The sequence below is a fragment of the Megalops cyprinoides genome, chromosome 15 (assembly GCF_013368585.1).
Source record: "Megalops cyprinoides isolate fMegCyp1 chromosome 15, fMegCyp1.pri, whole genome shotgun sequence".
NCBI classification, from domain to species: domain Eukaryota; kingdom Metazoa; phylum Chordata; class Actinopteri; order Elopiformes; family Megalopidae; genus Megalops; species Megalops cyprinoides.
This window is the reverse complement of record NC_050597.1, coordinates 25069743-25097200: the sequence shown is the minus strand read 5'-3', so window position 1 is coordinate 25097200 and position 27458 is coordinate 25069743. Positions and strand designations below refer to the sequence as shown.

Below are 27458 nucleotides of genomic sequence, written 5' to 3'. Positions count from 1 at the left end.
CTGTGCGGGACACCGTATTGTGGGCTCTCTCGAGCATTTGGTCCTATCATGCAGCGGTTGGTACGGGGCGGTACTAAACGCAAGGCTGCCACTCATCTAGTGATGCTGAGAGGGGAAAGGAGCTTCGGGATAGAGTTCGCAGCCCCTGCTGGATAGGCGGCCGAGTATAGCAGGAGCACCAGCAGCTCTTCATTCTGGTTCACCTGTTTCTGTTACCGATTTTTATTTGTTCTTACAAATACTGCAAAAGAAGAAAAAAAATCGACGGGGCTAGTGAGCAAATGGTACAAATAAAGCTTTGAGAAAACTTAGCAGACATTTTATCTGTTCATAAATCTGTGACAAATACATAGAGGGTGTTTACTGCATGTTAGCAATAGCATGATAACGTAAAACAAACAAAACTTTCGCAATGTACTCTGTGACGGTGACAAAGGCAGATAGTACGACGCCGGACTCCAGTCCACGAGGGGTCCCCACACAAATTATCACCAATCAATGCCAATGTAACGCTCATTCGGGGTCTGATTCACAAATGTTTGTGCACATTTTTCTTTTAAGATTAAGTTGGGGGGGGGGGGGGGGTTAATGGTAGACTGCCCTATCTCAAGAGGAGTTTATTATCAATATCATATAATAACCAAAGATGTTATTAGTCAGTGTTTAGCCATCCACATTCAAAAAGCAGAGATGAATGCACCCAATCATAAGCATAAATGATCTGGAATGTGGTATGGGCTGGAGTTTAAGTGCAATTCAAAGCAGCCACACGGGGGAGCCTTTAAACTTGTGTGTATCCATAGAACTGCAGTTCACTGTCCTGTCCCCGGCACGGCCCCGGCTCATTCATGCCTCAAGAAATTAATCACAGCCATTTGAGAACGTGCCAGAAACCCTGTGGAGACGGGGATTGAGAAGAACAAGGCAGTGCGTGTAAACATAAATGCATGCACTGCAGTAAGAACCTCATTTAAATGTGTACAAAATTACAGTCTAGATTGGACCTATTTAAGAAAGTCCCCACAATAAATATGCAGTCGGGGAGAGAGCCTCTGTCCAAATGTGACCATGGCTGAAAATTATCTTGCATTTACATGTGAAAGAAATCCCAGTGGTACTTAAGATGTAAATATACCGATATCAAAAGGGCTGAAAACTACTGAACAATGATTTCCCTTTTCCACTGGAGAGGTGCCTCTGGAAGGTCTTTCCAAAACGTCCAACAGTAAACTTAAAAAAAAAAAAAAAAAAACTGGCATGTCAGTAAGACTTTTTTCCTTAAATTGCATAGTTTCACAAATACATATTCCCAGTCCCAAAGAAGGACTCAGCGAATGTTTGTCTTGACTGTATGAGCAACAGTTATTTTTGTTATGATCGCTTTTTTCCAGCATTAATAAATCACGAAATGCACCATGAGGCTAGAGTCCATGCTACACAGTTCTAATATGAAATCACACAGCGTGTCTTCAGGTTCATTGCAGAAATATGCAGGGGCATCTTGGGTCATCTCTTCCTTCACCACCTCAGCCTTTGGGTTGAGAGTTACTGCGCATCTTTGTTAGGGATCTCTATAATTGGCAATATAAAATAATAGTAATAACTCTGAATTTTTAAATACAACCCATAAAGTAACTTTATTAACATTGGACCAAGCTGGTAGAATTTGCTCTGGTTATAATCGAGAGATACTTTATACTGTGATATTTTACTGAATAAAATGACAAACGCATTCATTTTATTCAGAACTCTGTGTGAATTGTGTGCTTTGGGAAACTGCATACTGTTCCTTTAATACCCTCTTCATTCACAAAAAAAGCAGTGGTCAAGCCCTATCCCTGACGTGAATTATGTGTAATCAAAAAGCGACGTAGTTAAAATACGCCCACTAGCCAATGTCGGTGGAGAGAATACAAACGATATAAATATGTTTTGTTTGTTTTCGATCGGAAAGTTGGCCATCTCGAAAGCACTTCTAGTGTGCTATGCTCTTGAAACGCATAGCTTAAAAATGCCATCTCAAAATAGTTTGAAGCCAGCCACTGGCAGTGGTTACGGTTGATCTCTTGTGCGTACATGATTATGGAACAAACTATAGAAGATGCATTTGTCAGTCTAATATTTCTTTCATATTGAGACAAGAATCTCCTGTTCCAGTATTTCAGAACAAAACTTCATTGTGTCTCTGTTAACCTGCAAGCTACTTGGAATAAATATGCTTTACAAAGTCTTGTTTCGTTATTTACAATACTTGCTAGCTTTTTACGATTGCTGGCCTTGATGTTGCTAGAATTCTAGCTTGTCACCAAGATGTTAATACTGCTATTCTGTTAAGCTCACCCATCATTTACATTTACATTTACATTTATTTATTTAGCAGACGCTTTTATCCAAAGCGACTTACAGAAGTGCATACAGCAAGTATAGCGACAGTACAGTATCATTCATTTTTGTGCAGGCGGGGTCTTAAAGAAAATGTTTTATAGTGATTTTCAAGTGATGTTTTGACTTGACTCCTGTTGATGATCACTGGTCTGAGCAAAGCTGGTTTCAGACTGACCCAAAGAACGGACTGTCTACAGATCTTAGCAGCAGTCCAAAGGTCTCCAGGCTTTTGGGATACAGGGACATTTAGATTTGCACCAAAGTCCCCATATCAAGGAAATCTCAGTGCATTAATGAACTAATCACTTTAGGATTCCCCAGACATAAACCCAGGTTTTGCTTCTTTTTCAATAATGATAATAAACATTCAATAGACTAAGGTGAGAAAAAACTCATTAATGTTTATTCTGTGGTGGTTTCTAAATAAAATTCCTCAATACAACAGAACAGGGCTCTGTGCCTAATTTGAGGTCTGACTGAGTGAAAACTGAAAAGGAGGAATGGGACTAATTTCTGTCAAAGCAGCTCCCTGATGAACAACACCCCCATTGTGGAAGTTATAGCTGGAACAGACAGCCAAATGACCTGGCTGAGCAGCGGAATGGGGAAGATGAACCCCATGCACCTTATTTTTAAACAATAAAGTTTAGGTTAATTAAATTTGACCATTTCAATGATGGCGAGCCCTTTAAAACTTTGATAAATGTGTCAGGTGACCCACAGAATGTGTCTGTACTGCAATCCCACAATTACCACACAAACTGTGTGCTGGAAGAGTTCCAACAAATCAGATAGGCTCAAAAGTACAAGTTAACTTTGATACCAACTAGCTGAACAATTTCAGTAAAAAAGGGAATAATTCACACCTCAATAAAATCACAGACTCACCCAGATTGTACCTCGATAGAACAACTTGACAACCGTTACAGTACGTTTGCTTAGCAGACTCTACCATTTAGTTGGATATTTATCAAGGCAGTTCAGGTTAAGTACCTTTCCCAAGAATACAACAGCAGTGGCTCTCCTAGGATTTGGCAAATTTTGGGTTACAAGTCCTGCTCTAGCACTGTGAGACTATGCAAATGAAGTACATTGCTAACATAACCACAGCACAGAATGAATGCAGAATGCAGCGTCATCAGATTGAGGAGGAGCACTCTTACACAGAGTTTGGGATGAGGTTCTGCTGATCGCCAGGCTCATGATGACACACCTGACAGATGGGGTACCGTTTGCACCACCAGAGTTTCACTTCATTCAGAAACATGAAAGTTCATGTGAAAATTCGCACAGTAGAGATTGTTCACTTGCATTCGATCCAGTGACTTACAGAGGCAGCAAAGGATTCACCTAAGAGAAGAATTACATTCTTGCACAGTGTGTTGGAAGAGAATCAGCCAAGAGACTCAGGGAGGCATGTGTTGATTAATAGTCAAAATAAACTGATCTCTGGTAGAATATGTGGAAAGAGGTTCTTCCAGGCAACAGTCTTGGAAAAACAATGGCAATTTCACAGATTTCAATTTGAAGAGAGAAAGCAAAACATGTAGAATAATGAACTAGGCTATATTGAACTAGACTATATTAATAAAGAAACAATAAATACCACCACTGACCGGGGTCATACTGGGTCAGAACAATTTGTTCAGTGTGTTTCCAACTAAGCTGTGAATACAACACAGAATGCATCCAAAATGCCACCAGCTGAGATTGAAATAGAAAGCAAGGAGATGGGTGGCCATACCACTGTGAAAAAGATCTGGAAATGTCTACACTGTGACAAGCAATTCAGTATGGGACAAAACCTGGAGCAAAATGAAGAAGTTGACATGGAATCGGAACTACACATCACACAGATTCACCCAGCAAGGAAACTGGTACTCTTGGACTGAGCTCTTGAGCTCTGACCCAAAGAAAACTGAAAGTGAGGGGACTATGGCATGTCAGAGAAGGTCCTTTGTGTACAACCTCACAACAGTGGAAATTACAAAGAGATCAGAGTAAAGTGAGTGCAGTAAGCACTGCAGAGAATGCCTGTGGGCCCAGCTGCACTTCAAGAAATCGACATCGTCAGTTAGGACCGTGAAAATGACAGCCCACTGAAACCTCAGTAAATGTGTCAGATGACAGGAATAGTGAATCCAAATTGTGATCCTATCAAGTTTCAGTGTAACACTCCTGCAGAGCGTGAGCATCAGACAGTCAGTCATTTTAGAACAATGTTTGCAGAGTCATACAAGAGAGAAATTATGCAGCAAGGCTGATAAGAGCGACTATGTCACTTATGAAGAATGAATTGACATCTTAATATATTCTAGGATCATATTAGGTTGGAACAGCATAATTAGCATATTGCTAACATAACTGTTAATACATGGAATGAGTCAACATGCAGTTCCACCACACTGAATTGGAGACTCAGGAAATGGATGAACATCCCGGTGTGAGGAAAAACCTCAGCTTGTTGCACTTGTTTGACCAAAGCACACTGCAGAGCACAGCATCATGATGCCAAGTTTTGAATGAATGAATTTCCTTCTTTAATGTCATTAGACACAGTGATGGATCCACACGCAAGAGGGTCATGTTTATACCCTGCAGTAAAACATTATCTGATCATTTATGTCACCTAATCAATTTTCACAAGTTTGGCTGTGCACTTATTTATTTTTGATTATTTTTATTTTTTCATGGACAATTGTGCCCTGCAAGTCCTGTCTTTCCTGCGCCTTTATTACATGCACTTTGTACTCTTTGTGAGTCAGTCTGGATGACAGAATCTCAGAAATGACAACATGTAAAGTTGTGCAATTTTGTGCGTCATTTCTGCCATAAGCATAAGAACGTGGCAGAATGTTCTTCATAATGCAGGATAAGGTTGAAAATATATCCGAAGTACCTGCTTAAAAAAAAAACAGTATACCTACAGCATGTTATTTTGGACCCAAAACCGTGAAAACCATGATATTTCACTATTAAATGTCTCCACACAATACACCCACAATGCACTGTGATTCTCTGAAAGAGATCATGCTGTTCTTGAGAATGGTAGCTTCATACCAGAACTTTCACTGGCAAAAAAACTAGAGCAGCTGGTGGCAACATGTGCCTGATTTTGTCAAGATATTACTCCCTATTAATAAGAATAAAGACGACTAAAAAATTGGATTCCCGTTTCTTGCCCTTTTGTTTCCATACCTGTCATTATGCAGTCTGACAAGTAATGCTGTTTTACAATATCCTTGTACTTAGTACAGGCAAGTAAACCTCCACTTCAAATGTTGATCGCTTATCATAACTCTGGTTAGTCACTCTGCAAGCTCATTGGTCTGTAGTGAGAATGAGGGGCGGAGTGGTCAGATTGTTCAGTTTATGGCCCCAGTACTCATATGTAGCAGCTGTTGATTATACCTACTTTTCTGCAATAAAAGTGATAATCTGAGCAAGGCAAAGAAAGAGGAAATGTTTTCCAATGATCATTTCCCTGCATGAGCCAGCTGTAAATTGATGCACATTCTTTAGCATCAGTGCACTAGAAGAATATCTTAATTTAATTTTTTTTTACATAAATCTCAGCTGGACTCTGAGATCTCTACTTGAGCGCCTTAAGTCTGAATGTCCTTAGAGGAATGAATGTTGCACAACTGTGCAGATAAGTAATCTCAGAATTGACTTGTATATGGACAAGACACTCAGAACTGCACATCTGGGATGTTATGTGATGACTCAGCATGTAGATAGACAGGACTAACATATCAAATACCACATAACAGGTCACTGTCACTCACAGATGGCAACCAACCGCAGTGCCGGAGTGTCACTCTGCCAGACTCTTCAGGTTACTGTAGGATATAGTGGTAAGGCAATGCAATAGAGCAACACATGACACTCAATCACCCTGCTGTTCTCTACAGTCAGATCAAATCAGGACAAGCCAAACCTACATTTCTGGATTTATCAGGCCAAGAGACATGTCATAAGATGGCAGCTGAGGCAGGAAACCCGGGTGTGTGTCAGTGGAATGTTGAATTAAATAGAATTGATTTAAAGGGTGATGACATTAACTTTCATGCTCTCAGCTATAATAGTGAAAATCATTTTAATTCTTCTCAAACTGCCAGGTGGAACAGAGTGCACACCTCATTTCTGGTGTGATTTTACTGTGATGTTACTCCAGTTCAACAGCTGCACCGGCTTTTACAGATCCCACCTGGAAAGTAAGGGCTCACTTTGGCAGCAAGATGACAGCTTTTACTTGAACTGAGAAGGACCTTTCAGCACAAAGTCAAAGCACCTCAAAATGTGTTTAAGATTTTTATTGATATTAATAGCATTATTGAGCTTAACATGGATGCAGTCAGTGGCGTGTTGTCCCTTATCACCATAGACATGAGGGTGCTGACCGGGTAGCAGAATGAACTGTACTGAGTTAGCCACAGTCTTATTCTTACAACCCCTACTGTATTTGACACCTGCAGCAGGGCCACTGGCAATGTATCATAAAACTAACTCTGGTTTCTGCTTGGATGCTGCATTCAGGGGAAAGTAACCATAGTGACGTTGACACATCAAACAAAATTAAGATAATCTTCTCTTGGAACAGTTTTACAGACTGCTTTACAGAGGCTTCTAAAAGTCAGGGTGCACCACTGGGATACTACAGTATGTGTTGGAAGACATGACTTTACTTTTGTTTTTTTAAAAAGGCAGTCTTAAATCCCTATTAGGATATCCCATGCTTTGAGGTGATTCTGGGACTTTAGATGAAAGGTAGCTTTGTGGCCTAATTTTTCCATTTCTTCTTCACAGCATCATCGACATCGACAGAGTCATGGCTGGGTGTGCCAACTCCGAGCAAGACACGGCATTTCAAACCTGTTAGAAATGTGAAATTCTATTTTCAATCCGATTATATGATCTTACTTTGCATAAGACCAAAGTTCCACATTTCGGCTGAAGTCGCCTACTACCTCGCCCAGGTGTCTAACATTAGCTACATCGTCTGTTTGTCTCCGTGGTGGTCACTTTTGCATTGCAATTTGACTTGATGAGAATCAGACACCCATCTCATAATACCATGGATTCAATACCTGTTTCTCTATTACTGGTATAGTTTTGTTTTCTGATCTAATACTAAAGTTCATCAAATCGGGAAATTATGTTCAGTTACGTTCAATTTCTGGAAAACTCCCCCTCTCACCGGTATTCATACATCAATTCCGTTAAAGCCCACAAGAGGGCATTGATGGTCCACCGTGAATCTTACTGGTGGATATTTCAAACTCACGATGTGATCAACTATTGCATTCTTTCGAAAGAAGGGCAGAGACAATCTAGGAAACAGGGTTTACGTAAAACACCATTATTAAACAACCGATGGTTAAGACAGCTTTTGAGGCTATGTGTGATTTTGAAACGTGTCCATTTCCAGTCTTATAAAATGGCTACGGGGAAAAGCAATATGGATAAACGTTGTGTAATGTAGTCCTTACACAACAGTTGAACGAGAAATAGTCAATTTATCAAAGCTTACAGAAAGAGCAACGTGGATCCGAATAACATTTAATTTTTATTTTTTAGTTTGGCGATTCGGTAAGTATAGCCCGTTAAACAAATCTCGAAGCATTTGTTAAATCGAAGGCTCGCACGTAACACGCGAACGGGAATTGGCTAGCTTAGTTAAAGTTAAACGCGTTGGCATATTACTCAGTATGCGATTTAGCAGATGTTTTGTGTAATTAATGCTAAGTTTCTTCAAAATAATTGTATTTGGAGTTTCAAATGTACTGTCGTTTGTATACATCGATGAGTTGAAGTGCTTAGTCATCGTGCCAGTTTGTTGAATAACATTTTCTTGAAAGTTAACTCGACCGGGGTAAGAAAGAATTCATTCAACATAGCACTGTAAACATATACATCATACTCTGTCATGATAAGCAATTCATCGGAAGAGAGTGATGTTAAAAAATTAATAAAAAATACATCCAAAGTGTCACGATAAGTAGGCTAGTCATAAAGTAATGTAAATGTGAGTTTCACAGCTTGTTGCATAAGCTCAAAACGTACAGGAATAACTTGTAACGGTTTTAAATTTTCAGTGTATTATAATACAAGACGTCACAAAATTGCCAAAAAATTCAGGGGATCTTGGTATAGAGGCGGAGAGTTTCCTGAAGCCTGTGCATTTTACTGAAACGCTGCATGCTACATTTCCAATTTCGGTTACGTGCAGCTATAGATTTCTGCTGTGTGTCTGGAGGACGAGATGGGAGGCCAGCTGTCTGTCGAAAGCCATGTCCACGTCGTCATCGTTGGCGGCGGTTTTGGAGGCATTGCAGCCGGACAGCAACTCAAATCTAAGGGCATCCCCTTCACCCTCATCGCCCTTTGCAATGCTTTTCACCACAACGTTGCTGCGCTGCGGGCTTCCGTCCAGAGCGGTGAGTATTCATCTTCACCATTTCCTGTCTCCATACCATAATATTTTCCGTCTCCATTTAGAACATCTGAAAACACATGATTCAGGGAGAGAGAGCGAGGGGTAATGGTAATCCAAATGTATAGTTAAATTCACATGTAGAACACACTGTTATTTTATTCTGCCGAGATGTGCTTCGCCCTATACGTTATTGTCATTTAGCAGACGCTCTTATCCAAAGCGATTTACACAGGTTACAGCTTTATCCATCTAAACAGCTGGATATTCACTGAGGCAATTGTGGGTTAAGTACCTTGCCTGAGGGAACAGAAGCAGTGCCTCAGTGTGGATTCAGACCAGCGACCTTTCAGTTATGAGCCGCGCTCTTTTCTGCTATACTGCACTGCTGCCCTATAGTTTCTGGCTGTGTCTTTACAGACATTGTGTGGGGATTTTTTTGTCAGGCTTCGCCCAGCAGACATTCATTCCATACCAGGAGACGTTTGGGGCGAGCTTCAAGCAGGGCCGGGTGGTGCGGGTAGACCCGGCAGCACAGCTGGTGGTGCTGGAAGGAGGAGAGGTAAAACGCACAGCTGGAGCTTGGCAAGCATCCACACTTACACACGTGGGCAGGTGTGCTCCTCTACGGACACGTGAAGGCACAGTGACACAGATGCGCACTTTGACGGGTCACCTCTTCTCCCCCGCTCTCAGGAAGTGCACTACTCCCACCTCATCCTTTGCACTGGCACAGGCGGACCCTTCCCCGGGAAGTTCAACGATGTGGCCGACTACCAGGAGGCCATAGAGAAGTATGAGGAGATCGTGAAGGAGGTGAGTCTCACTTACGTGGCAGCCTCTGCAACAGGTGCTCTTTATTTTGGGTGCTCATCTTCATTAGCCTCAACAGTTGAAGTGCAGTGAGTGAAAAAATGAGATCTGCTATACAAATCCTTTCATTGTGACAATGACTACCGCTGTAGTCATGACAGGGTGATCTGTGGATAGATTTTCCATGATTTCAGTACAGGGGGCTGTGGGTGAAGATCTCTCTGGGTTTATGTTGTTTTGCTGTGCTTCTTGGTCAGATCCAGGCAGCTGGTTCAGTGCTCGTGGTTGGAGGTGGATCCACGGGGGTGGAGATGGCAGCTGAAATCAAGACAGATTATCCTGAGAAAAAGGTGACCGCTACACCTACACACCCAGGTGGACACAACTTGGAGAGAGCTATGGTCCTCACATGCTATGGACATGCACCCTAATTCAACATTTACAAGAAAACGTGGAATTCCCAAAGCTTTTTCCCCCAGTTGTATCACAGAGAAGTCTCTTTCACACTGCAGTCCCCATGCCAACCTTGCACCGACATGAGTCAGAGGAAGACACTTCATGCTCAGCTCTATAAAGGCAGAGCGTGGGTGTCCGACTGACTAACAGAGGTTGCTTGTGTTCAGTGGGATGGGCAACCTCCCCACCCCTCCCAACAAAACCAGTTTTTTCTGATGCTCTAGGCTCAAGGTTATCACCGGCTGATGCTGCAGTCATGATTGAATGCGGGGCATAGGGCTCAGTGTGTGCTTACAGCAAGCGCTTTACTGTCTGAAACACCACATTTTCCCAAATTCCCCCCCAGTGATGCCGCAGACAGTGACTGAGGTGTGAAAGCTTTTGGAATATGTACAAAGCTTGCCACAATTTCTGCCTGTGTTCAATGACCACAGCTGAGGTCAGCAATAATTGTTTGGTTTGCATAAGAGACTTTGGTACAGTGCAAATGATTTATGTCTTGTTGGGGGTTGTTGCATGGCGGGTCGTTTTTGAGAGACTGACATGAATCAATCTGAGGGAACTACTTCACAACAAACTGATTTACTCAACCAGAGAGGCAGCAGTTGTGAACGGTTTGATTCGGTTGGTCTATCGTGAAGCAGTTTTCTCAGAGGTCTACCTGGGTTCAGAGCCTGATTCATCATCGCCTGGTTGTTAACCCACTTTTTTTACCTGTGCCCAGGTGGTTCTGGTCCACTCCCACATCGCCCTGGCAGATGTGGAGCTGCTGCCCAGCGTCAGGCAGCAAGCCAAGGAGGTGTTGCTGGAGAAGGGGGTGGAGCTGTTGCTAGGTAATTAATCACCGGCTTCAGTCAGGTGATCAGGGAGATTAGGGGGAGGGGTGGTCGTGGGCTGGGGGCGCTAATTGCCCTGTGTCCTCTGGGCATACATGCAGGGATGGCACCAAATGGGACAATAGTCTCCTGAGATTACACAGAGGGCCACTAATAATGTGGTTTTACCGCTCCATCTTTGCAGTTCTGACCACTGAAGCAGGCACAAAGAGCTGAATTAAACTAGAACGGGATGAGCTATTTCATCTAAAGAGGCTGAGAATTTCAGTGCTGCTACTTGAACATGCAGGACACAGTGGATACGAGCAAAGTGAAACACTATTGACTATACACAATACAAGCAGGAGTGTTTACAGCGGTCACTGGGTGATCAATTGTTCTGGCCGCCTTGGAAACCCGGCCTGCCGTAGGGGCTGGGATTTGTTTTGTGGCCGATTTCCCCTGTGTTACCTGAAATAGCTGGCAGCCTGATGTGTCCCAGTCAGTTCTACCTTCTCCAGTCACGCCCCTTGTCTCTTCCCCGCCTCCGCCTGCAGGGCAGAAGGTGTCTAACCTCTCTAAGCTGGAGTGCAATGTGACCCGGAAGGACATGAGGATCGTGACAGATAAGGGCACAGAGGTCATAACCGACCTTGTCATCTGCTGCACGGGGAACAAGATCAACTCTGGTGCCTACAGCTCTGGTCTGGGTAAGAGAAAGAGCCTGTTTGTATGTGATGGGAAGCAGACAGGTATTTCAGGAGGCACCACAGGTGTTTCTAAGTAGACTTACTAGAGGTTGGGCTTTCACATTGTGTAGTCTTGCATACGTGGGGAATGTACGGTATCAATATGTGTATAGTGAGAGAGTTATGAACGAAAAAGCTAGAACTCATGCCATTCAAATTTTGTGATTTTTTTTCAATTAAGTACTGTGGCATGTATTGTTTGTGATGTAATTCTGTAACAAGAATTTGGCAGCCATAATTAGCCATAATTCCTGATCTCTAATTTATTTCACCCTCTTTTGAACAGAGGGAACACTTTCTCAATGGGACCTTTTATTATGTCTTAATTAAGTCTCTGGCATGCTGTTAGACTCTCGTCTCTTGCTTTGCTGGTAGTTTTTCTTGCTGCAACCTTAGATAATGAATATAATGTCCCCATTTATCCACCAGGGGGAGACATTCCAGTGTTTTTCTAGGTAATCAGGTTGTTCGTTGCACTTCTTAACTTTGTGAAGGAGATATTTTGTAAATATAAAGTAGTAAGCTTAGATCCTCATTCATGACATTATTCAGATTCCCTACATGTCAAAACTGACAGCTGTCCTTTGCTGATTTGGCACAATCTCATACCTGTAAGATGTGCTGGCAGACTTTATCTATAGCTGTTTGCATGTTAATGATGAAACCTTTCATTCTCAGGACAGTTATATCTGATTATATGTTCAGCGCAAACTAGTCCTGAGAAATGTAGATGCTAAGATAGGTGTGTTTCTTTGTATGTGTGTTTTGACGATTTGAGATTAGGCGACGATAGAAGAGTTGAATGGCGAAGGGGATTTTCTGTTGACTTTCCTGGTCTGAGCTCATTGAGGGCGAAAGCGCAGTGACTCTCCAAGGGAGGGGCAGGTGGTAATGAGGCCCAGCTGGCGGTGGGTGCTTAACCTGGCCCACCCTCCTCACCCTGTGTGTGTGTGTGTGTGTGTGTGTGTGTGTTTCAGGAGGTTGCCTGGCGGAGAACGGCTCCCTGAGGGTGAATGAGCACCTGCAGGTGCAAGGCTTTGAGAACATTTACGCCGTGGGGGACTGCGCTGACGTCAACGAGCCCAAGATGGCGTACCACGCGGGGCTGCACGCCACCGTGGCCGTCACCAACATAATCAACAGCCTCACGGGCAAGCCGCTGACATCCTACAAGACAGGTGACCCCCGAGTCCAGACTCAGCCGTGCTTGTGGACTCCTGAAACCTCCCTCTGTTTCTAAGCTTTAGTCTGTAATTTGTGTTTTGAACATGATTTACAGTGGATGTCGTTTTTCCTGTTGCATCACCTAGCAATGACCCACCCCCGCCCTCACCCAGCTCCTCCAATCAGCTTTCTGTGAGAAACACTCCCATCCGCACATACCTTGCCAATACATGAGTGTCATTGAGGAAGAATGCACATACCTACCTCCCTGTTGCATTGTAGACGTATTGTGCAAGTCAACATCACATTCACAGAATTCCAGAAAGGGAGTTTTCTAGAATGTGCCTGTGAGGTCAAACACTGTATGTTTTGCAATAGAGTCCACGCCTGCTTTGTTCTACGGTACATACCTTCCTCTATTAAAACATGCCAGTGAACAGAGTAGTGATTACATGCTACAGCGTATCGGTCCATTGTTAAACTGAGACTACTTTTTTTCGCTTTGCTGATGTCCTTTATCCAAGCTATCTTGCATAGTCTATGTGTAAGTATTATCCATTTGTACAGCTGAGGCAGTTCAGTACCTTCCAAGTCCCTTGATCAAGGTTACAGTAGCAGTGTCCCCCCCCCCCTTACCCTTCTGGGGAATCAAGCCTTAAACCCTTGAGTTACAAACCCAGGCCTCTAGGGAGAATGTGTTCATTCTTACTGCATACTCCACCTGTTATCCCTTGAAGTATCTGAACAACATAGAACAGTCCTTTTGTGAATTCAGGATCCACAGGTCAACTTCTACGCACCAGCTTCATCTCATTATTGGCAGCTTTTTATTTTCCTGTGGGGAAACATTTCACTGCAAGGTATAAAATTTGTGTGTGCATTCTAGGTTGCTAATTTCAGAGCAGTCATAGCTTGGCCAGGCTGTCTCATGATCTGTGAGGGGTGGTGCATGCATTAGAGAGAGGAAGGCAACAGGGTATACTGATCATGACTAAGTGTCACATGCGTATGCTTCAGCAGCCTTCAGAGAAAATGTATTTCTGCTTCAAGTTTAGAATATTTGTAAAGCTTATGTACATTCCAAGTTCATAGGCATGTTCTAAGTCACTGATTCTCAGTCCTGCTCCTGCCCCCCCCACCCCCCCGCTCTGCACAGTTTCCATCTTTCCCTGCTCTACCTACCTGACTGAACTCATCAGTGGCACTTTTGATTAGCTGAGCACACCTGATTTAATCAAGAGAATGTTAGTCATTTCAATCGGGTGTGTTTGGAGCAAAGCTAGATAGAAGATATGCAGGACGGGGGGGCTCCAGGAGTAGGATTGAGAAACACTGTTTATGTTGCACAAGTGATGCAAGTTTGAATTATTTGACCTGTCCACCAGAAGAACCAGCCACATTTATAAGTGAAATGTTGATCCCAGTAAGCAGTTTCAGTGAGCTGGACGTAGCCCTGGTGTTTTCTGGGTCTTGACCAACATTCGTTTGTCCAAAACTCTGCCCCCTCAGGGAGCGTGACCATGCTGCTGGCAATGGGGCGCAACGACGGGGTGGGCCAGTTCAACGGCCTGAGGCTGCCCCGCTGCCTGGTTACGCAGGGCAAGAGCAAGAGCCTGCTGCTCTGGAAGAGCTGGAGGGAGATGGGCCAGACGGCCCCCTGACCATGCCACGGCGACCGCACACTGGCCCTGAACCACTCTGCCTAACCGTCCAACGACCACACAAGCTGTCCTGCCTGACCCTCTTGAAGTGAATGAAGACTTGGTTGCACTTTCTGTTGTTGGGGCCTGTTCTGGTGACAGAAAAGCTGTCGTGCCTTTTCTTAATATGCCAATATTATAGATTGCAATTTATTGGTGCTTAATGTATCATGCATATTTGTAATGGTGTACATTTACACTGCATTGAATATTCCCAGGATATTGCCTGGATTCTTTTGTATTTAAAGTCTTTCAATTTAAATAAAATAAAACAGGGTAATACTGTGTTCCTTCTAAGTGATGAACTTTCTTCAAAAATGTGTTCAAAAATATACACCACTTATAATCATTTGTGCCATAAGCATGTGCCAACTCTGTACGTAGGGCTGCCCCTTTGAATACTTGTTCACCATTCTCTGCCCACTGACCGTTTTAAATTGACCAAGTGTGTAAACATCCTACCCTTTAACCTTATAACACCTCATCTTTATTCCAATCGGCCAGTACAGAGTGAACATTTAGTACGCGTAACCGCAATACGTAGCAAAGACACACAAGATTAAACAGTAAAAAGTTTTATTTTTCATAACACATTCCGATGACATTTACACTTAAAAGCCCTTATTAGGCCATTACATTCAAAACAGATCGTTTTTGAAGGCAAGCAGCTACCAAACGGAGTTGCGTGCCTCTATTTAACAGACGGGTAAGCAAATGAGGGGAAAACGGGACCGTGCTCTCAGCAGCATTCACCGAACGCAGATGGAAATGCTCAGCATCATATGGCACGTAAACGTCTCCGTGTTTTAACCTCTGTCCCTGAACGTGTAAGTGCAAACCCTAATCATGCGGGCGGTGGGTCAACACCGCGGCTACATCAAATCATCCCTGTGAAGGAAAAAAAAAAAAAAGAGGTGCGCTTTTAACAACCTCTTTACCGTACAAAGCAAACCGTTAACTCGTGGTGTGTGAAGTTCGCAGTGCGTGTTGGAAGGTTGCCCTCCCATTCAATAGGGCGCCGTATGAGGTGCCAAGCGTCATGAGCAGTGCAGACGTGCTTCCAGATACCAAATACTGGCAAATCTTGATTTGGTTGTGCCTGCGTGGCTTTAATGCCGCAACCCACCTGTTTGTAAATGCACGGTGGTTTTCACCTGATCAGCTTGGTTATCTTAAATTAAATTAAATAAATACAGTGACCAACTTAAAACTAAAAGGTAGCAAATATGAACATCTTTACTAAAGACTCACAAAACTTTCACAGGGGTAGCTGCAATTTGGAACCAGCAGCAACTGAGGGAAGCTAGCCTATTTTCCACGAGGAGGGTGGACTTTAACACAAAAAAATTGTAGATATTCATTTCAACCATTTCAACGAACATTCAACGTCTTACTTCCCTTAATATTTCTTCCCTTAAACAGATTTTAAAAAATGACATTAATACACAACCCTTCTTTTTGTAGTAGCATAAATTGCATGACAAATTGACTATAGAGGGATAGTCCTCCAGTGAAAGCAGTGTTCATAATCCTTAGCCATAATTCCTGATCTCTTTAAATTGTGATAAACATTTTTTTTTTTTTTTTTTTACACAAACATGTAAGAAGCTTCATAAACAAAGCTTTTTGGACAATGCCCACCACCATGAGGAAACAATTTCACATTAGCACTACCAAACGTGATTCGGACGGACACATCAACACCAACCCATGATGTATGACAGAAATATATGACTATTTTTCCATTGCTTTCAAACAGAAATATAACAGCTTGGCATTTTGGTTATGAAAACAAATTCCATCCAGTAAGGTCAAGCAGTGGCAGAGGGAAAGTGGGTAATCTGATTTCTCTTGCACCATTTATAGAGCAGTCATGCTATCAAAAATAAATACTCGTGTATCTTTGTATGCCCGACACGCCAATCAAGACGACATTGCCTTTCCCCCTACCGATGACCTCACTCTGTGCCACTACGCAGCGTGTGTGGCGTGTACAACAGGCAGAGAATGGGGAAGGTATGCAAAATAAAGCAACAGAATGGGAGAGCGTTCTCTCGCACGTAGCCTTGGTTACCGACTGTGTACCGGCCCTGTCTGATTCGGCCAGCCTTACGTACAGTGACAACCGCAAATTGAGCCGAGAAGTATGCCTGACACACCCTTAATCGCAGCCACCCACTAGTCATTTACATGGGTAGAAACACCTAGTGCAATCCCAGTGGGTAAACAGCCCACTGCTTTTGACTACCTGGCCTTTGCGCATACATTATCTCAGTTTAGAGATAACATATGCCACGGCTGTTGAGTGAGGCCACGTCAGACGCAACCGAATTCACTCCATCAAAGGAGCCAAAAAGAGGCGCCATTTGCAACGAGAGCCTCCATTTCACCCATAGAAGATTCACAGAGTCAGCATAGTCAGAAGAGCTGAGAGAGACAGAGCACCCGCTAATTCTTGCTCTTCTGGTTCAGCACTGGGAGGCATTTAAAAATGATGCCAGAGGAATCCAGCCAGGGTGGTTTGCACAGAAACTCGGTGGAGCGGGCTGTGTATGCACGTCTCCCTTCATGGCATGCAGGTCATGACTAACGGAGCTGGAACGTATCGTGACGCGCCACGCAAAGAGTAAAGCTTTCACAATGACGGGCGAAGCAGCCTGGCGAAAGAGCCTTAATACTGATACATCCGAAAATGAAACGAAAGGGACAGCTTACAGCAGAGAGAGTTGAATTTAGCAAAACAACCCCAACCTTTTAGTTCATACAACTAAAGAAAAACTACAAAAAAACCACCATAAACTATAAGAAAAACCTTGGGAAGTTTTTCTTGCCTGATTTCTGAATTGGTTTCCTCTGAGTGAATATTTTGATGCACTTTGTCAGTAAAATTGCAAAAGGCAGAGGAAGGGAGTGTAATTTGAAGACATCTGTATAGATTTATGGGACATTAAGTGAATAAGCAGCAGGTCATTTGCAAGATTGTAATGGTAGAGTAATCTGACTCCTTGCTAATCGTCCATGAAGCTTAAGTAACGCATCAGAACCAAAGCAGATCCTTCATTTATCCCGGTGCCTCTTGTACAGCCACCCAACGAAACTCTAGATCTGTGACACTGATACCAAAAGTGATACTTTCTGGATGGTTCTAAGGCTTGGTCTCAATGCCCTTTGTACTTAAATTGGCAGCTTAGGGTGTGTAAAAACCGGCTTCAAGGATCCCTCCATTCATAAACATGAGCCAGGATCATTCCCACACTTCTGTAAACTGCCATAAACCTCAGTACTTATGGCCACAAGGAGTTAAAGAAAAGGATTTTCAGCTGTCAAAATGAGGTTGACGGTGGGTATACATCATAAGTCGAAGACAAAATCCAACTCGCATTTACTCGGAACCCCAATGTAATCCTTCATCACTGACTTTGACATATTTCAGCATGCTGCTGGTTACCTGCGTTTCCTGGTCTTGAATTTGTTTGCACTGAGTATTTTTTTTTGGTACCGTTTACTGAGATAGTCTCTTCTGGGTGTTGACACTCAGGCAGGAACCAGCTTGAGCCTGAATCCGTCTTGCTACACTTGCAGGATATCATGGATACCAAATGGAACAGTCAATACACGCTAACAAGGACTCCCCCACCCATGGGGACCCCCCCCCTCTCTGCTTCGAGTGCGCAGTCAGGAAGCAGCCGGGTCGAGGAGGGACCAGTGTGCCCGTAAGGTGGAGGCTGGGGGGTGGGCTAGGGATAGGGGGGACTATTCCGACTTCACAGCCTTGCCGCCGGAGCCCTTGAGGTAGGTCTGGTAGAAGAAGGAGGAGAAGAGCAGCAGGTAGCTGAGGTACATGAGGGACGCCCACACGATGTTGTCCAGGTAGGAGGGGCAGCGGCCCTCCTGCATCCACAGGTAGACCAGCCCGCTGACCGTCAACCCCATCACCATCTGCGCGATCTGGGAGGTGGTGATGAGCATGGCGCAGGGGCGGGGCACGCGCACGCCCGCCGCCCGCAGGGCGTAGTAGCTGTACATCAGCGCGTGCACCAGGAAGTTCATGGTCATGAACCAGCCGCCGCCCGCCACCTGGTCCTTGTAGGAGTACCAGGAGTAGAGCAGCACTGTGATGTGGTGGTACCAGTGGAGGAAGATGAGGCGTTGCTTCCGCAGCACGATGAAGATCGTGTCACCTGCCAAGATGGAGGGCAACGAACAGCAGCATGTGAAACAACAACCTTCCTTACACAAACAGTTTTGCAAAAACACGCATACAATATGTACAGACCTGAACGGACGTCTATATAGTCACCTAAACACATACTGCCATGCATCGAGGCATCACAGACACACAGTTAACGAACCCTTCCCCCATTTCTGTTCATCAGGTACAGTCATTTGTCCCTTTTACCTCAGTCAGCAGCTGATGAGAATAGTCTCAATTAGAGCTAGGGGGGCCAAGAGGCCAGTCTGAAGTGCTGAGGCTACGTGACAGCTGTCAAAGGCAGTGATGGGGGCTGACTGATACCATCTATAGCAAGCAGCACTCCACATTCAGCTAAACACTGTCTAAGTTGCTCAAGGACAGCCTCGCAAGTGGAAATTTTGAGTGCTCTTCACCTTTCGCATCTGAAGGTCTTTCCATCACCCACTGCACAGTTACATTATGTTACATAACATTCATTTAGCAGACATTCTTATCTACAGCAACTTCCAGTATCTATTCAGGCTGAATGAGTAAAAGTGTCAGACCAGGCTAACACACTCCCAGACCACTGAGTGTGAGCCCTACCACAAGTTAGCTTGTGCAATCTCACTACACAAGGGTATAGCCAAGTATACTACCATACAGACATTACATAATAATTCATAACACATAAAAACAGCAAGTAATACAAGCAGCAGGTGTTAGGGTGTGGGGTTAACTCACCCAGCTCAGGGGCTTTGCTCAGGACGAAGGCGTAGGCCCAAAACTTGCTGACAGGGGCACTGTAGAAGCTCTGGTCACAGACGGACTGCTTGAAACCGCTCGTGTTGAGAATATGCAGCATGTACCACCCGGTCCGCATGGCTCCAATGATGCTGAGGGAGAGAACCAACAGGTCTTTAATAATGCCGGTGAGGCGCGCCTAAAAATGCACATGACCATTAGGCCAAAGTTTGGCATTTTCATTAGTAACATGAGGAGTATGTTTGTAATGTGACCAATAAAAAAAAAAAAAAAAAAAAAAGCAACTCATGGTTAAAAGCATCCAAAACCATTAACCTTTGCACAAGTCATACCATCTAGTAGTGCTTGCTTAAAACCCTTTGAGAGAGGGTAGTTAGAAATGCTACCCACACAAATTACGCCCTTCCAATCATGAGCATCTGGCTGTGTAAACAAATACTAGCTTGAGAGGAACTGAAAAAATGTCTTAACTAAGAGACACCAGTTCAAAAACAATGAGGCGAAAAAACAGGTACTGTAGGTGCTTCTGTTTGGGAAATTTGACCCTTTAACTGAATACAGTGTCAGGTTACACACACAAAGCTTTAAACTGAGAAGAACACCTTGCAGATCCCCAAGGGAATTAGACCAGACACACTTTCAAAATGACCCCCACATGCAACACCAAAGCAGCCAATCACTCTACTACCCTGCTGTGATGACATATTCAACCACAGTTGTGCAGTCTGCAGGGGTAGAACTGTATTGTGTTGGCAATCAACCAGTACCGTACTGTATACTTAACCAATAAACAATAGCTGTGCTTGGTAACAGATCACTAGATCTGATGTAAGAAAGATGGATGGTGTGTCACTGGTATTCTGTGCAGGCTTGTTAAGGGCCATCTCTTACTCAGTGTCTTACCTATTGTTTACACCATGTCATTCACATTTCACACAACAGTCGTCTGCCTGTGAACAATAAGGCGTCATCTTAGTAGAACGTTAACTGGTTGCCATGTAAAACTCAGGTGGTTGCACCATGCAACCAGACAAAACCCAGCCGTCCTCAATGCCCATCACCTATCGTCTATCAAAGCATGTGGGACCAGAAGCCGGTTTCTCCCCTACCGCCATAACACACCACAAACTCTGTATAAGTTATGAGAATATCCAAGGGGAATGCCACAAGCAGTTCTCCCTATAACAAGTCACCATTTTACTTTCAAATCACCCCTATAATTCCTGAGATTTATTAAGTTATTCAAATACACTGGAGAAAGGCATAGCTACTCCAACACACTGGATAAAGTCTGTGCCGTTCTCCATGTAAACAAACTGTCTTTTTTTTTTTTGTGCAATTTTTGTTTTCCTGGCTCTCGGGTTATCTGTGGATTAGCGAGGCCTGGTTTAATGCCACACTTTTCCACACAGCTCGGGATAGCAGGTCAGCCCTGCTGCAGAGCCTGCAGGGATTAGGATTAGAGCCCGTGTGCTCAGGGGGCAGGGGCACAGCACTCCCACACGCCCATGCACTTAGCAAATTGGCTCTGCTGCATGCATATAAAAATGCCTATAGCTCCACTAATGAGGACCCAATTCCCAGTGAAAGTATTACACAGCACCAGAAAGCACTGTATATAACTGTAGGATGAGTCACTGGCACTCCCTATAACTATATTCACTAATGCGCTCAGCTCAGAGAACAAGCACATTCATTTCATGAAAGTCAATTCTGGCTACTACCAGACCATCAGGCAGCAGCAATACCGTTGTTTGGTGTATGCATGGTTTGTTTCCAGGGAAACGGATGTGGCAGAAAGGTTACAATGACGTCGCTGACAGGAAAATCCCCTGACAAGCTTGTTAATTTGCCTGGGAGTGGGATTGCATGTATGTTGCATGGAAACGGCTTGACATCAGACCAGTGGTTTCAGAGGCAGTTCTATATGCTTCACCCAAACTAGACGTAAGCGTAAACAGCCACTGCTATATAGACCAGTGTTTCCCCAAACCTGGTCCTGGGGAACACTATGGTGTGGCATTTAAGTAGACATCTTCACAATAAATTTGCTGTAAAACCTTTGTGAAAGTACTGTGTTCAAGGTGGTTTTGGGCAAATACAAAGATTTGATTACCTGAAAACATAAATGAAGAAATTAGCATCGTGAACATGAAGAAAAATTTGATATTGGATATATGGATACATATTTAAGAAAGTTAAATTCATGGTTTAGGGACTCACTGAAGACCTTATTACCCATAATCAATAAAGCTGAAATTCTGTAGCATTTATGACTTTGAGGCTAAAAAAAAACAGAAATAAGAAAAACACCTTTTCTTCCATCTTTGGACAAACCACGAACTGAAACATCAGCTAGAAGATAAAACAATGGCATGTAGTGTCAGAAGGCTAGTTTTAGGGAACCTGGGCAAGCCATCCAGATGAGATGTTGATACCTGGTTTGGCGGGTAACACTGACATGAACAAGTTTGACCATGACACACCCCTCAGGAAATTCCTGCGATCAACACAAAACCAAATCCTTTCCCAGGTTGTTGGGGGTCAATCTTCAGGATGAACTCAAGCCATGCAATGTTCATGTGGCTAAGCATAAATGACAGTGTTGCATCCCCTGTGGACCGGCCAATGGGGTTAAACTCACCTGAAGAGCGCCAAACTGAGTGACCAAACCACCAGCGGTCGACGCAAGTCCAGCTTCTGCCTCTCTCTCATGAAGTGCTGACCCCCGAATATGAGGGCAGCGTACAGGCCGCAGAACACAAACGACTTGCTCCTGTTGGGAAAGAAAACCGTCCGCATCAGCAACAGAGGTCAAACAGCCCTGTGCCAGTTCCAAACAGAACCACTGAGCCAGCATTATAGACCATGTTCAAGCAGTTAGACCTTTCCCACGAGCTCCATTTGTGTCCATGGAACACATTTGTATTGTACAATGCAGCTAGCGTGAGGATGCCTGACGTGTGACTTCAAAGATGACAACCAGAGAGGATGAAAGTGACAAATTAAACTGTCTGCTTGGAATCTATTTGCATACTCTTCACTCCCCCCTCCCTAAAAACTGTAAGACAACGGTTTCGCCATCGCCTGGCCCAATGACAGAACGGGCATTGTGCGGAGTCGTTAGTCCTTGAAGGGGAATGCGCGAACAGCATCGCGAGCGTGGTGGCGCTTTTAGGGACGGCAGCGATGACACAGGAAGAGCAGAGGAGACGAGAAGTGCGAGGATGCGAAAACAACCTTAAGTTTCCTCCTAATTTCACCTCAGAAAGAGACCGCCGGCTGCCTTTTTATCTTTATGGGTCTGCCAATGCGAACAAAACGTCACCGTTATTCATTCAATTATACTTTCTGCATACACGTGCCATTTCCACGACTTGGCAGCTCCTAAGAACCACACCTAACTTACCTGGCTTTTAGGCGTTACTACTGCACATGACAGGTAAATTGAAATACTGAAACTAAACAACCTTTTAAAAGTGCAGTTCATCCATGTACTTTCTTCACTGCTGCTTTTATGACATGTTTTCTCCTAGGCTTCGCTGACGCTTCTTTTCCTAATAGTCATGGAACATTCTTAAAAGTTGGCATGTGCACTAAAAGCACACCTTGCTTGAAATACACGCTATAAGGAAACACTACGACCTGCGATGATTGCCTACTGTCACGCTGTAGCGGTACGCTTCACCTTATTTTATTTCTGTGAAAGTTAACAGATAACTGCGGATATACCTTAGGAGACGTCAAATATGTGAAATGTAATTTTACTAGATTGTTTAAGATTATACTAATTTAAAAATGCATTGGGATGAAAAAATGCATTAGAAGGATGAATTTTGTAAAGAATTTATCCCGGTTGATAGCTGTACTGATCATATTTTGTACAGGCTCCTCTGCTGAAATTTTTTTGTACATATTTACCACAGAACTAAGGCTACTAACAATTAGACTAAGTGGCCCCAGTTATACCCGTGTTTCCTTTCTTGGTCTCGTGGTCTGACCGAATTTATCATCTAGCTACCTTGGCTGCCTATGTCTTAAATAGGACGTAATTCAGTTAGCTGACACTACAGCGGGCGGATTGGCATTCACCTCATTCGGGTTCATCGAAACTGTTCATCGAACTGTCTGTTCGCCTTGCACCACCTCGGCCGAGTACAGCCACATAAAGCAATCCGGTGCCATGAAGCACTGGTAGACGGCGCAATCACTCCTTAACACGTGCGTCAAGTTCGATTTTTTAATTAAAAAGAACGAATAGCAGGCAGTATTACGCTGAATAAGTAAGTAAAAAAAAACAAAACAAGCTATGGACACCATTCAAAGTCATTATAAATAAAAAGCTACCTACTGCAGTTATATATAATTTACTAGAAAACACGCAGATATAGTTCAATTCATTTCTCGACTGTCGTCTAGGATAAAACTTCATTTTGTCGCATAAGGATACAATCAAGAAATGTAACGTTGCTCTACGATAGTTTACTAGCCGATTATGCAACCGTCTAGCAAGCCAGCCATTGGTAGATTAAAATAAAGTCAACGCTGCCATTCCACAGGACGTTTGCGAAAAGGGGCAAACTTAAATCGGGCAGTAAAGCCACTCTGAAAGCCATTTACAGCTAGCTAGTTAGCTAATAAGATCATCCCTCATTTTACGTAGCTAGCGTAGCAAGGCAGCAATCAGAGCACCTAGTTATCTTGTTAGCTACACACACCAGGATAAAATTCAAAATAAGCAATGGACTATTGCTACGGCAATTAGGACTCAGACAAGTCACTTTACAGAGGTTAGTAGCCAAAAAAACGACCACACCATATGAGTGGCAGTGGTAGCTAATTGGAAAGCTAAATTTAAAAAACCTACCGGTTTAAATTCAATGTACTCACCAGTTTTCTTGCATCCATTCGATAGCGACTCTTTCGTCAAATTGCCGCTCAAAATCATACTCTGTGAGAGGTACCTGATATTGCGTCTCATTCATTTTAATCACCGGTCAACAGCTTGCTACCGAGAGCTCAAATACTCTTCCGTGTCTTATCCCCTGCGCTGATAATGCACTCTCACTCACGCTCTCCGTTTCAGCGACACGCTTCTGGAACGTCAAAAGCAGAGCTTGTAGCTACACCCTTTGAATGGAGAAAGATGGTTAACTAACTAGTTACCGATTAAAACACCAGTGATCAGAGGCCACCCTGCAGTCTAGTTCAACTCAGCATGTTACGGAACACGAATGCTCCGCGGTGGCTGTGTACTTATATCCACCAACTCTGACACACACAGAAATTTAATCGCCGGGCGGAGACCACGAGGCATGTTCTCCGCCTGATGAGGCGAAGGCGTGGCCGCAGCAAGGAAAAATTCAAATCCTGCCCCCCGGGGGTAACTTAATTGACAATTGTCTCTATGAAACTGACTCCATTTTGGCTTTTCCCTATATGAGGCAATTAAATCGGTAGCTTATAGAGGCGTTTTCTCTGAAAATCTGTTAACGGATTAGGCTGCATATCCCTTGCACAGTTTGAGGAGGGTTACCTATCAATTAATTCTAGATACCGTGTTTCTTCAAACGAAGATTTACAAAAAGCCTTTCTTTTACTCAAATTAGTTTTATTACAAGTGATAGGAATATTTGAATTAATAAATACTCAGTCCTAAAAGGGCCCTTTATCCTTTCCCGATGTGTAGGCTAGCTAGTGAAAGTGACAAAAAATACAGACCATGTAAATTACTTAATGTGTTATTTTAAAACACAAACATTATTATTATCAACAGTTATCATAACAGCCATCGCGAATGCAATGGAAAAGGTCAATATCTAACCAGGGGACACATAGGCTACAGTTGGGTAGCTATTTTACCGCCAACCAGGCCTGGAGCTATGGGGTCCATTGCACCCCAGACGGATGTTAGTGCACTCCCAATTTTCTTCGTATATCCTGATGCTTACATAGTATTCATGACTTTTTGTGCAATCCTGTGGATTGCAGTTGCACCCCTCTGTATTTTCTCCTGGCGCCGAGCCTGCCGCGAACTGTATGTACAGGCGCGTTTTCCGTGTGACACGTGTTCAGGTGGTGGTTGTTAGTCTGTTCTTGTCCTTGGGGTAAACTTGCAAAATGACATCTAACCGAAATAGTTATCTAACCGAAAACAGCGAGGCGACTTAAGTGAATACCACTTCTCAGAGGTAACTAGCTGTAGCAACATGTATTGACTATTGAAACACCGACTTTTGAAAATAAACTTTTCTGGTCTTTATTTCATCCCGTGACTGAACGTCTATATCTTTGTATGTGATTAATCATGTGTGTGTCTGTCAGTGAACAGAGTAACCGAAAAAAGATGGCCACGATATTCTTCGATTTTAGGGCCGATAGCACAACTATTAAGGGTGTCTATTAAGTGCAAAGTGAGCAGGAATGTAAAAATGGGTTGCATAATAAGTATACGCAATTTTTCTGATGGTAGTTATGCAGTGGATAAGCTGGAAGTGCATATTCATAAAGGTTACTTTGCTTTTCAGGGATTTTATTCACATCAAAGTTGCACTTCAGAATTAGAATTGAAGACAGCCATCCTTTATAAACAAAATATTAGTGAACATGTTAGGAAAATAATTTTCAGTCCACTTTCATTCCTTTATTTTTGAGGCACTATATTTTTCTTCAAATAATGACATGTATTTTACCATATGAAGTGATATAAATTTATATCAATATCCTGCTATACACTGAGGAACATCTAATGCAAACAAAGTATAAACCAATGAACATATTCCTTCAGTTTTTTTAATTAATGTTCCAGAACCAGACAGTAAAGAATCCAATTACAGAAATTAAATTTCTATATTTTTACACTTTGATACAAAATTTAAGCTACATCTTTCTTTGTGATGTTTACACATCCTAATTCCAAGATGTTTAACAAATGTTTTCAAATCACAATATTTTCAATCAATTCACCATTTTAACATTTCATCTGCTAACTGACTGCACTTAAATTCTTGGTCCAATCCTTTTATACCTTTGAATGTTTCTTTACTAATATATATATGTAATGTGAAATGAGCTGGTGAAAAAAGACATGAATGTCTCATGTCCCTGCTGTTTTGCTTGCAGTGTCCTTGCAGTAATGACAACAGAATCCTTAATGTGCTGGGTCAATAACTTCTAATACACCATTATACTGGTGACAGTTATAGTTCCCTGTCTGACCAGGTTCTGACCAGTTAACCTGATATTGACACCTTTTGCTCCTGAGAAAAACAGATCATCTATGTGTCACAACATGCCTAAAGGTAGTCTTGAAGAAATGTCCAGAAAAAGTGTTCTAATATTTAATATCTAATATCTACCAAAAGTAAACATGCTGTACTGAGACCTCCTAATCAAAATTATCATGGTAGATTTTTCTTTGAGTCTACTTTCCCTCATCTCATCTTGCTTTAGGGAAATTGTTTTATACTGTTTTATACTATACATTCTATTAATTATTTCCCCTCACAACTTTGGTATGTGTAGAACGACATTAGAAAGTAAATGCGGAGAAAAAAAAAAAATAGAATTGCTATGTTTTAGCTGTCTCTTTGGGTGTAACCATGTCCCTTTCAGACAACGATACCTGAAAAAGTTACACATTTTCTATTATGGTAACATTAGCTGGACAAGGTAATATGTTTTCTAATAAGATGTTCATGACTGCATAACTGAATTCACAGCCAATTTATAACAAGGGCAATTTCCCATTGTCTGAAATGCAAAGAATAATGGTTATTGTTTTCCATGAGGTTAGTGTTAAAGGAACACTAACACTAAACACTTTACATTGTTTGCAGAGGTTGTTAGGGATCGACTGCTGCTATGCATTGTTCCGTTGTATTGGTATCCTGTGCATCCCTCTTGCTTATAGAGCCTTGTTTAAATTTTGTATGTATTAATCTTCACATTAAGAGTAAAAACAGTGCTTTGCTTTGAATTTAGTGCTCAATACCACATTAT

General features: G+C 42.9%; 2 protein-coding genes across 2 annotated transcripts; one reads left to right on the top strand and one right to left on the bottom strand.

Annotated features, from left to right (window-relative positions):
- The first annotated feature begins 7645 nt into the window (after window positions 1-7645).
- On the top strand, window positions 7646-14789 carry aifm2 (apoptosis inducing factor mitochondria associated 2). The gene is made up of 9 exons (XM_036546834.1): window positions 7646-7977; window positions 8618-8825; window positions 9268-9383; window positions 9518-9637; window positions 9892-9984; window positions 10815-10923; window positions 11463-11615; window positions 12632-12832; window positions 14328-14789. The coding sequence occupies exons 2-9, from the start codon at window positions 8651-8653 to the stop codon at window positions 14477-14479; spliced, it is 1119 nt and encodes a 372-aa protein (XP_036402727.1). The 5' UTR covers window positions 7646-7977; window positions 8618-8650; the 3' UTR covers window positions 14480-14789.
- Window positions 14790-15120: 331 nt separating this feature from the next.
- LOC118790041 (elongation of very long chain fatty acids protein 6-like) lies at window positions 15121-24717 on the bottom strand. Its single transcript, XM_036546836.1, has 4 exons — window positions 24348-24717; window positions 22102-22233; window positions 19437-19588; window positions 15121-18699 (listed from the first exon to the last, which is right to left on the bottom strand). The coding sequence occupies exons 1-4, from the start codon at window positions 24440-24442 to the stop codon at window positions 18272-18274; spliced, it is 807 nt and encodes a 268-aa protein (XP_036402729.1). The 5' UTR covers window positions 24443-24717; the 3' UTR covers window positions 15121-18271.
- Window positions 24718-27458: the final 2741 nt, after the last annotated feature.